This window comes from Suncus etruscus, chromosome 15 (assembly GCF_024139225.1).
Source record: "Suncus etruscus isolate mSunEtr1 chromosome 15, mSunEtr1.pri.cur, whole genome shotgun sequence".
Lineage (NCBI taxonomy): Eukaryota > Metazoa > Chordata > Mammalia > Eulipotyphla > Soricidae > Suncus > Suncus etruscus.
In genome coordinates this window covers 40,708,619-40,721,141 of record NC_064862.1, presented here as the reverse complement: position 1 = coordinate 40,721,141, position 12,523 = coordinate 40,708,619, and the positions used below count along the sequence as shown (strand labels likewise).

The 12,523-nt window shown below is 44.3% G+C and overlaps 2 protein-coding genes across 2 annotated transcripts in view; one reads left to right on the top strand and one right to left on the bottom strand.

Moving 5' to 3' along the window:
- NID1 (nidogen 1) overlaps window positions 1-3,250 on the bottom strand; it is a 101,792-nt gene extending 98,542 nt beyond the window's left edge. The window contains exon 1 of the mRNA XM_049788090.1: window positions 2,615-3,250. Within this exon, the coding sequence (XP_049644047.1) occupies window positions 2,615-3,250 (636 nt within the window). The remainder of the gene's footprint in view (window positions 1-2,614) is intronic.
- LGALS8 (galectin 8) overlaps window positions 1-12,523 on the top strand; it is an 811,943-nt gene that overhangs the window by 381,396 nt on the left and 418,024 nt on the right. The window lies entirely within an intron of this gene.

Here is a 12,523-nt window from a genome sequence, read left to right as displayed (position 1 = left end):
AACAAAAAATTCCTCTAGGCAGGGCCACAAAATGTTGTACGGAGGGCCATTGAGACCCCTGGCTGTAAATGGTAGAGCACATTTCTATGGAAGGAGGCTCTCTATTGATTCACACCACCAGACACCTACCTCCCTCCTCTAGCACCACAGTCCCCCAAAGTGCATTGCTAGTTCATTCTTGGCAGTTGATTCACTCCCAATCCCAAAAATGCTTGATGCGGTCCCTATTCAAAAATTAAGTCATGGGCCGAAGAGATAGCACAGTGGGTAGAGTTTGCCTTGCACTACACTGCCCGAGTTGGATCTCCAGCAACCCCTACTCCTGAACCTTTCGAGGATCACGTGATCACAGGATCACGTGATCACTGAGTGTAGAGCCAGTAGTAAAACCTGAGCACTTTCTTTTTTTCTTTGTGTGTGTGTGTGTGTGTGTGTGTGTGTGTGTTTTGGGTCACACCTGGCAGTGCTCAGGGGTTACTCCTGGCTCCATGCTCAGAAATTACTCCTGGCAGGCATGGGGGACCATATGAGACGCCGGGATTCAAACCGATGACCTTCTGCATGAAAGGCAAATGCCTTACCTCCATGCTATCTCTCCGGCCCAAAACCTGAGCACTTTCAAATGGAGCCCCCTCCCAAAATTCAGAACTAGAAAATAAACGAATACATTATTCTATAATGGGGGGGGGCTGTTTGAGGTCACATTCACTCTGTTTCAGGGTTCTTCTTGGTTCTGTGCTCAGGGATCACTCCTGCTGGGCTCAGGGGACCAAATGGGTGCTGAGGATTTAACCTAGGGTGGCCACATGCAAGGAATCTGCCCTACCCACTGTACTATCACTCCTGCTCCCATAATTTTGTTTTAATGATTTGATGAACCAAGTTGATTTTCTTGAAACCCTGTAGACTTTTCCCCCCTGTATTTAACGGTATCCATTTCAGAGACCTTAAAGCTTAAATAAGTGGTTATCAGAATGGAAGCAGGCAGGTCAATGGGACAAAATGGGGACCAATGGTTTGGTGAAAAACAGAATTGGACTTTTTTCGGTGAGCCTAAAGATAATCTATACATATATACAGATATATATCTATACAGATATTATATATATATATAATTCTATACAGATTTCTAATGATGTAAAACGAACAGAAAGTTAAAAAGCTATGCTACTTCGGTTGGGCGAGGAAGAGTTTTTTAGTTACGTAGCTGTTTTTTAAATAAGGGATGATACAGGCTTCCCAAAATGCCCAACAGGTCAAAGATGGCCAAGTACCAAGGACGATGCTCCCTCCAAGTGGATTCAGACTTTAAGGACCGGTTATTCGTGGCAATATTCGTGGCAATTTCAGGCTCTGCTAGAAAGTTATCCAGGGCCAGCGTGCAAGGGCCGGGCGGCGACAAGCACAGCCATTTCCCGGGGAGGCCGGCCTGCAGTCGCTGCTCGTGTCGTCCCCCCCACTTCTGGAATGCACCCGGGCTTTATATGAAATCCACATGGTGCGCCGCCGGGAAGGCGGTTCGCCACGCCACTTCCAAGTGACAGATTCCGGCCCGGCGAGTCGGGAGAGGGCTGCAGAGAGCTAAAGGTCGCCTGGCCTCGTTCCCCGATGCCCTCCTACCCCCAGCCCGTGGTGGTGACAATGTTCCACGACAGGAAATTGGATCGCCGCCGGGGCCGTTCTGCTTTCCCAGCTCTGAACTCTGGACTGAGAATTGCTCCACTACAGAGTAGAAAAAAAAAACTTTGCCAAAAACACATCACACACACCAGGGGGTGCAGGAGAAATATATCTCACACACACACACACACACACACACACACACACACACACACACACACACACACACACACACACACACACACACACACAGGGGTTGCATGCAGACGAATGTCCCCAGTAGAAAAAACAGTGCCAAATCCACATCACACACACACACACACACACACACACACACACACACACACACACACACAGGGGTTGCATGCAGACGAATGTCCCCAGTAGAAAAAACAGTGCCAAATCCACATCACACACCAGGGGGTGCAGGAGAAATATCACACACACACACACACACACACACACACACACACACACACATGCAGAAGAATGTCCTCCGATGGAGCATGCCACCCATCGGGGGTCCCAGGACCCAGGAGCGCCTATGCACCCGAGCCTGCACCCCAACACGCGCCGGGACCGATCCCCATCCCCAGAAGCGCGGGACAAAGGAGCAACCCTCTCGCGGCGAGGCGACCCACAGCGATGTGGGGGTGAAAACTTGGCCCTGGGGGGTCCCCCCAAGATCCCGGGGCTCTGGAAGACAGGCTGAGTGCCGCGGGGCGCAGACGGGACGGTGTCCCAGCCGCGTGCGCTGCTCAAGTGACTTGAGTCCCGCAAAGAGGGACAGACCGGATGGGAGTGCGTCCCCGCGGGCTGGGGACCCCCCAGTGGGACAGTCCTAGCCCGGAGCTACGGGGTTCGGTCCCCGGTGCCCGCCCACAACGCCCACGTCCGTCCGTCCGTCCGTCCAGCCCGGCCTCCGCCTTCCTCGAGATGCCCCCCAATCCCCCCACTTCCCGGCCGCCCCATTCGGGCCCCGAGTCGCACTCACGTAGACCGAGTCGATGTCGGAGCGGTCGTAGAAGTGGAGCACCCCGTTCAGCTCCAAGGCGGGGGAGACCTGGTCGTCCCCGGCCTCCAGCTCCAGGTCCCCCTGGCCCGGGCCGAAGGGGAAGAGCTCGAGGCGGCTCAGGCAAAGCCCGAGTCCCGCCAGCAGCAGCTGCAGCAGCAGCGCCCGCGTCCACGCAACCCCGCTCCCGCTCATCGCGCCCAGCACGCGCCCGAACCCCGAGTCCCGCAAAACCCAGAGACTCCGCGGCCCGGGTTGAAGAAGGCGGAGATGTAACCGGACGCCCCTCCGAGCCCCTGCACGCCTCCCGCCTCCCAACGCTCCTAGCCCGGGCCCCGGAGGAGGAGAACCGAGGGGAGATGCGAAGGGCCCCGCCCCGTCCACTGGGCGCGCCGGGAAGGTGGCCCAATAGCCGGGAAGGGGAGGGCGAGGGGGCGACGACGACTCCCCCCAGCTGCACTGGAAGCGTTGCCCTAAGTCCCCTTGCGGGGCGCTGGTAACCCAGTTCCTGAGCCCTCCCGGCTTTCCAAGGAACAGCCCTTCTTGGAATTGGGAGCTGAGCGCTAGGCCTGCGCCCCCCAGTCCTAAGTAAGAGATGGGAACGGGGCACAGAGACATTGCCCACCCCAATGCTGCTGGAGACCCCAGAACTGGGACAGACCCATCCGGCCAAGCTCTCGTGGGAAGGAGATTGGAGGATGGGTGCTGATGCGCAACGCATCATTGTCCTTTCATCTTTAGTGGGTGCAGAAATGTGGACAAGCCACGAGTGTGGAATCATTCAGAGTTGGGCGAAGTGAGGTCCCCCCCAGTGTTGAAGAATATTTGCTCTGGAAGATGGACGGAGAACTTCTTGTGAGATGTGGAGATGAAACCTGTCATCCCAAGAAGGCCTGGGGTTTCACCAGGAGGCTAAAGAAAGGCCAGTTCTGGGGGTAGATGCAAGGCACGGAAACTCCCAGCTGAGAGTCGGGGGAAGGTGAAGAGTAGCACAAATAAAGCCTAATGGATTCTTTTTTTTTTTTTTTTTTTTTTTTTTTTTTTGGTTTTTGGTTTTTGGGTCACACCCGGCAGCGTTCAGGAGTTACCCCTGGTTCTACACTCAGGAATAGCTCCTGGCAAGCTCGGGGAACCATAGGGGATGTCGAGATTCGAACCACCGACCTTCTGCATGCAAGGCAAATACCTTAACGTTCATGCTATCTCTCCGGCCCCGAGATTCCAGATTCTTGAGATCCAGAGAAGAGCAATTTTTTTAAAACCATATCCTAAAGTAGAACATTCATTTGGCATGGAGTTAAAGCGAAGACAGGCCAGCAGAGAGTAATGGAAAGATTAGAAAGGTGAAGTTTGAGAAGAAATCAATCCAGAGAGGCATTACAATGAAAGAAGAAATAAAACTAATTTAAGGGCTGGACCGATAGCAGAGTGGGTAGGGAGTTTGAACCCTGCCGAGGACAAACCAAAGTTCAATGCCTGGTTTCCCATATGGTCCCCCAAGCCTTCCAGGAGCGATTCTGAGGGTTGAGACAGGAGTAATCCCCAAGCACCATCAGGTGTGGCCTAAAAACAAACAAAAATCCTGATTCTAAAATCAATATGATTTAGATTTGAGAGGGAAAGAAGTTAGAATCGGATGTAAGGTTGGAGGAAAGAAGATTGGGAAGCCTGTGTAGTCTTTTCAAATCAGGTCAGAGGCAAATGGGGTCTAGATATCTGAGGTCAGAAAGGATTCAACAGGAGTCAACTGGGCATAACTAGAACAGGGCTTGGAATAATTGTTCCCAAAAAAAGCTAGTTAGTTCTAGCTAATATTAGGGGGTGTGAGTACCAATAGAAAACGAAGAAAACACAAAGGAAACACATTCTCTAGCTCTATAAAGGAAGTTATGTGCTGTGGACATCTTACTTTTCTTCTAATTATTTAGCCATCTCAGATAACATTAACTTGAGTTCCTAGAACTAAATTCACTTCACAACCATTGTAGTCTTTGAAAGCAAAGCTCACCCTCATCTTTTGTTTTGTTTTGTTTTTGGGTCACACTCAGCTTTGTGCTCAGAAATCGCTCCTGGCAGGCATGGAGGACCATATGGGATGCTGGGATTCGAACCACCGCCAGTCCTGGATTGGCTGCATGTAAGATAAATGCCCTGCTGCTATGCTCTCTCCTGCCCCTCACCCTCATTTTATAAAAGAGGAGCCCAGAGCCCCAGGGGGCTTTAAATCCGGTTGCTAAACACCACTCAGCCAGAAGCCTCTGTGAGTGGCCCAAGATGACCCCGCTCCAGGGATCCCCCCACTTCCTTTACAACTCCATTAGGTGGTCCTTGCACTGCCAGTTTATTTCCTTTCATCACAGTGACTGACCTGACAGCCATTTGATGTCAAATTTGCTGACTTTTCTTTCAGCTTCCTCTAGCCATTGTAACACTCTGAGGAATCCCACATTCCCTCAGAGCCCTACTGCTCTCTTTTGGTTCTCCCTAATACCAGGGCAGTCTTGACTGTGTGCTTCCCCTTCCCATTCTGGGCTGTTTGTCCCTAGTGCCACCTGTACAGGTGCCAGCCGGCCAATTGATAGCATCTGTTCTGTCGGCCTCACTCATTCCAAACCCTCATCCACCTTCTCTCTCCCATCAGAAGTTTCTAGAACCTGTTCCTGCAATGTTCTCACCCCTTTTGCAGGACACTACCTTTTACAGAACTCAGCTTCCAAGACTCCTGGTCTATGGCACTTTGCTCTGCTAAATAAGAACAAAAGCAACTTTTCATTGGGCAAGTTCAGAGTAGTGTCTGAAGTCCAGACTGGGTGAGGTTCCAGTCTGAGGCCTGGGTGCTGCCATTTTACAAGTCCTATAAAGGACAGTAATGAGTCTTGTTTGCAAGGATGCTCATAATGCAATCAAAGGAGTGTTAAAAGAAATAAGATGATTCTTAGTACACAGCGAGGCACAAAGTGCTATTAAAGTAGTATTAAGCCATTATGATGACCTAAATGTGTTTTTCCATGTTTCTTTCCACATTTATTAGGAACCCACCATGAATCAGACATGGTACTAGGAATTAGAAGTTCCAGGACCGTCAAGAAACAATCCATTCTGTGGCTTTGTGATGTGTCCTTCTATCGGAAAAGTCAGACACAACAGTAGTGATTAACAGATACCCAGAAATTTAACCATACATACAGCTTGTTGAAAGACTTCTCCCATTACATTAATGCATCTAATTTAGTGCTAAGAGCAATTGCACAGCAAGTAACCTCTTGGTAGATGTGAACAAAAAAGAAATGCAAGTTAGATGAGTGCTTGCCTGTTTTGACACTGGTGGAGCAACAGGATATAAATCTCAGTGCATCCAAACCAAAGTTAGTGTTCTTTATAAGACACTCTCCTTACCCTTCTACAGGAAAGGTTTCACCTCCAATTTCCACCCACAAGAAACCATCACTGTTTATATATAATGTGCATGTTCTGTTTATGTATGCTTCTGTTCCCATGCTTCTTCAGTGTGGGCTTGCTTAAAATTGTCTAATTTATACTGTAAACTACCTGTCATTCTTAGTTATAACATGACAGCTGCACTGTTCTTGAAATTTTACTTTCTGATATGCTTAGTATGCAGGCAAAATTAGCCTCATAGAGTGTACTTTATATTGTGCTTTGGTAATTTCCTAAGTGTATATAATAATTAGGTAATTTTTCTCTAGTTGATTCCCCTGATTTTCTCCAGCTGTATGGACTTTTTTTTTCTATTATTATTATTATTATTATTACAACTTTGGTTTGAGAATCACATTTAGTAATGCTGAAGAACTACTCATGACTTGATGCTTGAAGGTTACTCCTAGTGGTGCTAAGGATGGAAATATCCTCTTGTTTCCAAAGCTTTCCTTTGAGCAAAGCATGCGCTCAACCTATGGAACTATGTCTGTAGCTGCTCCAGATGTATGCAATGTTTTTAGGGCAAGGATGACATACTATTTTTCTTTCCAGAGTTCACAGAGCCTAGCCCAGTACTATGAGCACATTAATAAAAGTTAGTTTTGAGGGCCCGGAGAGATAGCACAGCGGTGTTTGCCTTGCAAGCAGCCGATCCAGGACCAAAGGTGGTTGGTTCGAATCCCGGTGTCCCATATGGTCCCCCGTGCCTGCCAGGAGCTATTTCTGAGCAGACAGCTAGGAGTAACCCCTGAGCACCGCCGGGTGTGGCCCAAAAACCAAAAAAAAAAAAAAAAAAAAAGTTAGTTTTGAGAATAGTACTTTGAAGAATCATTTGCTACCTGCAATACTTTGCATTGCCTGAGTTATGTAGCTGTCATTTCTTTTAAAGTCAAACCCTGTGACTCTGAGACTTAAATTCCTTTATTGACATCTACCATCTAAGTAAAGCAGAGAGACACATTTTTGGAAGAGTTAGAGGCTTTGGTTATAGTAAACGTCTGGTTTATTTAAGCAACTGAGTTGTGATCTAAGTGCAAGAGACATTTACTCTAATCTCACTCTCTAGAGTTGTTTGGTCATTGACCACATATGGTCATGGAAGATTTCTTTATTTATCAGATGTCCTATAGAGTTAGATGTCTTAGTGTTTAAAGGAATCTGCCTAATTCTAAAAGCTCAGTTCTATCTCAGATAAAGAGATAATAAATTAATGACTATCCCTGACAAAAGATGAGAATCAAGTAGGATTTGGTGCTCAGTATTTTCAAAGGAGACTTGGACAAAAATGGGTACTTTGGGGGAAATTCCATTGTGTCTATCTGCCCACATGATTTGGAAGATCCCACAGTTTCAGAGAAAAATTTATGTCTTGTTTTCCATTTTATGTTCTTATAGACATTTTACATGTTTATTATCATCATGTCTGCAATGTTAGCTGCCCAAGTTCTACATGCCTTTTTTTCATGGTTGTTTTAATATTTTGGCATTTAAATTTCAGACACATAATCACTGCCAGTATAATACCAAAAAAATTCTTATGTGATTTTAACCCAGATTCAAAAGTCAACATTTTTACCATGTTTGTAAGAATTATTTGGTACTTTCAATTGCAAATATACCCACGATTGCCTGTTTTGTAATTGTCATTTCTTTTAAAGTCAAATTCTGTGTTATGACTGCTGTCAAAGACTGTCTTTATTGATTTCTGTCACCTGAATAAATAAGGAAAACGAAACAAAAATTTAGTGAAGCAAAAAAAGTTTTTTTTTGGGGGGGTCACACCTGGCAGCGCTCAGGGGTTATTTCTGGTCCCACTCTCAGAAATTTCTCCTGGAAGGCTCAGGGGACCATATGGGATGCTGGGATTTGAACCACCATCCTTCTGCCTGCAAGGCAAATGCCTTACCTCCATGCTATCTCTCCAGCCCTGCAAAGAAGTTTTTATTGAAAGAAATTTAGAGAAATGTGGGCAAGAAAAAAAGAGAGAGACTTCTTAAAAGGCAAACACAGGCTTCTTAAGAGTGGGGAAAAAAGGGCCCGGAGAGATAGCACAGCGGTGTTTGCCTTGCAAGCAGCCGATCCAGGACCAAAGGTGGTTGGTTCGAATCCCGGTGTCCCATATGGTCCGTCCCCCCCACCCCTGTGCCTGCCAGGAGCTATTTCTGAGCAGACAGCCAGGAGTAACCCCTGAGCAATGCCGGGGGTGTGACCCCCCCAAAAAAAAGAGTGGGATAAAAACAGGAAGCTAAAATTTTGGGAGCAATGGATGCTATGATTACTTATGTTACTGAGGATATTAACATTTTACCATATTTGTTTTATTTTTCATCGTTTATTCCTGATTCTATACAAAGTACACAAACATAAACATACATATTTATCAGACTAGTTGATGGTAAATATACTGACCCTTACTCCTGAAAAGTTAAATATATATTTCCTAAAAACTGGGAAAATTCCCATACATAGCCACAGTACAATGACCTAAAGTAAGCCACTGACATTGATTTCATACTATGTAACTTGACTTAGAGATATTGTTCAGAGTTAAAATGTCAAAACGATAAAAAAGGGGCCGGGCGGTGGCGCTAAAGGTAAGGTGCCTGCCTTGCCTGCGCTAACCTTGGACGGACCACGGTTCGATCCCCCGGTGTCCCATATGGTCCCCCAAGCCAGGAGCAACTTCTGAGCACATAGCCAGGAGTAACCCCTGAGCGTTACTGGGTGTGGCCCAAAAACCAAAAAAAAAAAAAAAAAAAAAAACGATAAAAAAAAATGTCAAAACGATGGAGCCAGAGAGATAGCATGGAGGTAAGGCATTTGCCTTTCATGCAAAAGGTCATTGGTTCAAATGCCAGCATCCCATATGGTCCCCCATGCCTGCCAGGAGCGATTTCTGAGCATGGAGCCAGGAGTAACCCCTGAGCACTGCCGGGTGTGACCCAAAAACCAAAACCAAAAAAAAATGTCAAAACGATGTTCTAAATAACAAAAAAAGTAATCCCTGATTATAAATCACTTTTGATTGGCACCTCATTTTAGTTTTTCTAAAACTGAAGAGTTCTCCAGTCATTCATTCAGTACCTTTTATGACCTTAACATTATTTAGTACAGATTATTTAATTTGCAGACGGTTTCTCCATTGAAGTTGTCTTGCAATTTTTTTTAGTTATATCAGATGTTTGGCTACATTTTGACAGGAGTACTACAGAGTGATTAGATATGTTTCCAGGATCATGATGCCATGGGACCCAATACTGATGATGCTCACTTTGATTGCTTGTTAAGCTCACATTCTATATTTTATTACTGTAAAGTTATGATATACTTCTGTGTAATTGATAAGGACAGAGTAGGAGTTAGTTTGGCATTGTAAATTTCTTCATAAAACTTTTACCTTGAATTTTAAATCCATTAATGATTCTTTCCGGATTCAATGTTATGGATTGCCAAAAGTTATTCTTCTTTCTGTCAGTTTTTACATGTGTGTATATGTGTGTATGTGTGTGTGTGTGTGTGTGTGTGTGTAACTAAACATTACCCTGCTATTAAAAAAAATGGAGTTATCTGGAAAAAGAGTTAAATGATGAAGACCCACATTTGAGCCCTGGCATTCATATGGACTCCAGTATCACTGGGGTGACCTAGTGGCCCAAGCACTAACGGGCCCAACCAGTACGGGCTGAAAAAAAAAAAAGCAGCTGCTATATCTTCCTCAGGTCCAAGCATTAAATTGTCTATAATGCTTGGCAAGTATCACTAGGAGTAACCCCCAGGACCCATAAAAACAATTTGAGAGGCATCCTTTCCTCCAAAAAGAGAAAGCATACATTCTTGCTTTGTGCTACAACATTGATGGAACTAGAGTGTGGCACACAAAACAAAGTCACTGGGGGGAAGAAAAATAACAAACAATCTCACTCACAGGTAGTCTGTAAGAAAACCAAGCAGAGGAATAGACTATGGCTAATGAAAACAAACTCTTTGACTCTGACTACTAACTGAGGTTACTTATGTGTGAGGAGATTGAATCTCTGGAACAAGTAAACATTCACACTTCCATAAATTAATATTATCTCAAGAAATGTGTAACAATAAATAAAAATGATATGAAATGTGTATAACATACAAGTTTACCATTTTGATCAGTTCTAAGTGTAAAGTTTGGTTCTGTACATATCCCTTCTACCCAGGACTCTTTCAATCTAGCAAAACTGAAACTATATTCGTTAAATTCTAAACCCCTATGTTCTACTCATTCCCAACCCGGCAGCCACTATTACTGCTTCCACAGATTTGACTTCTGTTGGCACCTCACTTCTGTGGAATCATATGGTAGTTATCTTTTGAAAACTGCTCATTTCACTTAGTATGATAGTCAATGGGTCATTGATGTTGCAGCTTTGGTCAGAATTCAGTTCATTTTTAAAGTTGAATGGTATTGTGTCTATACACAACATTTTGCTCATCCAATAATTTTTCCAAGGAGATTCTCTGCTTTTCAATTATTTGGGATATATAACCACAGGAGTGGAATAACTGGGAATTCCATTTTTTGCCTTTTGAGGAATCAATCACTGTTTCCATGGTGCCTGCACCATTTTACATGTTACATCATCCTCTAGAGTGTTGATTTCTCTGCACCTCACCAACACTTTTTATTTTATGTTTTCTTTTTAAATTAGATGGCGTAAATGAGGCGGTATCTCATTGTGGCTTTAAAATTAATCTTTGTAATACTAGTATAGTTGTTATATTTTCATGTGCTTATTGATTATTTGTATTTTTTATTTTGTTTTGTTTCGTTTTGTTGGGCCACACCTGGTGGCACCCAGGGGTTACACCTGGCTCTGCACTCAGAAATCACTCCTGGCAGGCTCGGGGGACCATATGGGATGCTGGGAAATGAATTCGGGTCCATCCTGGGTCAGCCGCATGCAAGGCAAACACCCTCCACTGTGCTATCTCTCCAGCAGCTGATTATTTGTATATATATTTTCGGGGGGCACACATGGTGGCGCTCAGGGATTACTCCTGGCTCTGTGCTCAGAAATCGCTCCTGGCAGGCACAGGAGACCATACGGGATGCCGTAATTCGAACCAACATCAGTCTGGGTTGGCTGCTTTCAAGGCACACGCCCCACCGCTGTGCTATCTCTCTGGCCCCTGATTATTTTTTGTATGTTTATGGAGATAAATTATTCACATCCTTTGCTCATTTTTATTTATTCGAGAATTTTTGTGGTGGTCATTGTTTAAATTTCCTTGTTTTAAAATGTTTGAAATCTTACCCCAAATTGGTAAAGAATGCTTCAGGAAGCTTCACTTGGTCACATTTTGTTTTATCTTTTTATCTTTCTGTATGTTATTATAATGTGCATAAATATTTAAGTCTAAATTGCAGATATCATGACCTTCATACCTAAATACAAACTTCAGTGACAGGAAATTTAATACTAACACAATCCCATTCCCTAATTGCAACCACTTACATTCACTTTTTTTACTTGTCCCAATATAGTGACCATACTTACTCCTAGGTCTATGTTCAGAGATCACTCCTAGCCATGCGTTCAGAAAACCATATGCAGTGCCAGCAGTCTGCCTGCAAGTGCTGAACCCTTCAACTTTCTCTTTCCAATCCACCAATATTTTTTAGTGCGGTATGTTATGACTCAGAATTTATCTAAGATAACATATTTCATTTAGTGTTCCTAGAACATCAGTTTGAAATAATGTCTCAGGTTTTCTTTGTCCTTTGTGTTATTTACCTTTATTAAACAACAGGCAAATATTTTGTAGAATGTCTCTAGATGAAGCTGGATGGAACACTGGATACCTGATTTGCAATCCTTGATGTATTGCATCAAAAGGACATGATGCATTGGTTTTTTAGTTTTCGGGTCTTATCTGCTGTGCTCAGCAATTACTCTTGGCTTTGTGCTCAGGAATTACTTCAGATGGGGTTCAAGGGATCATATGGGATGCCAGATATTGAACCTGAATCAGTCTTATGTAAAACAAGCACCCTACCTGTTGAACTATCACTTTGGTCCCCAGGATATGATGCTGTTTGATCTATTGTTTGATCTATTTTTGCAAAATAAAACTACATAATAATGTTTTCTTAAGGACCTGGATTATTACTATTATTATTGACAAAATATATTGTCAAGACCTTTACAATATATGTAGAGCATCTATATATATTTTATTCTAGTTCCTATAACCATTTAAAATTTATTTATTTTTTGGTTTTTGGGTCACACCCAGAAGTGCTCAGGGATTACTCCTGGCTCTACGCTCAGAAATCACCCCAGGCAGACTCGAGGGACCATATGGGATGCCGGGATTCGAACCACTGTCCTTTTGCATGCAAGGCAAATGCCTTACCTCCATGCAATCTCTCCGGCCCCCAAAATTATTAATTTAATATACATTTTCTTCTAT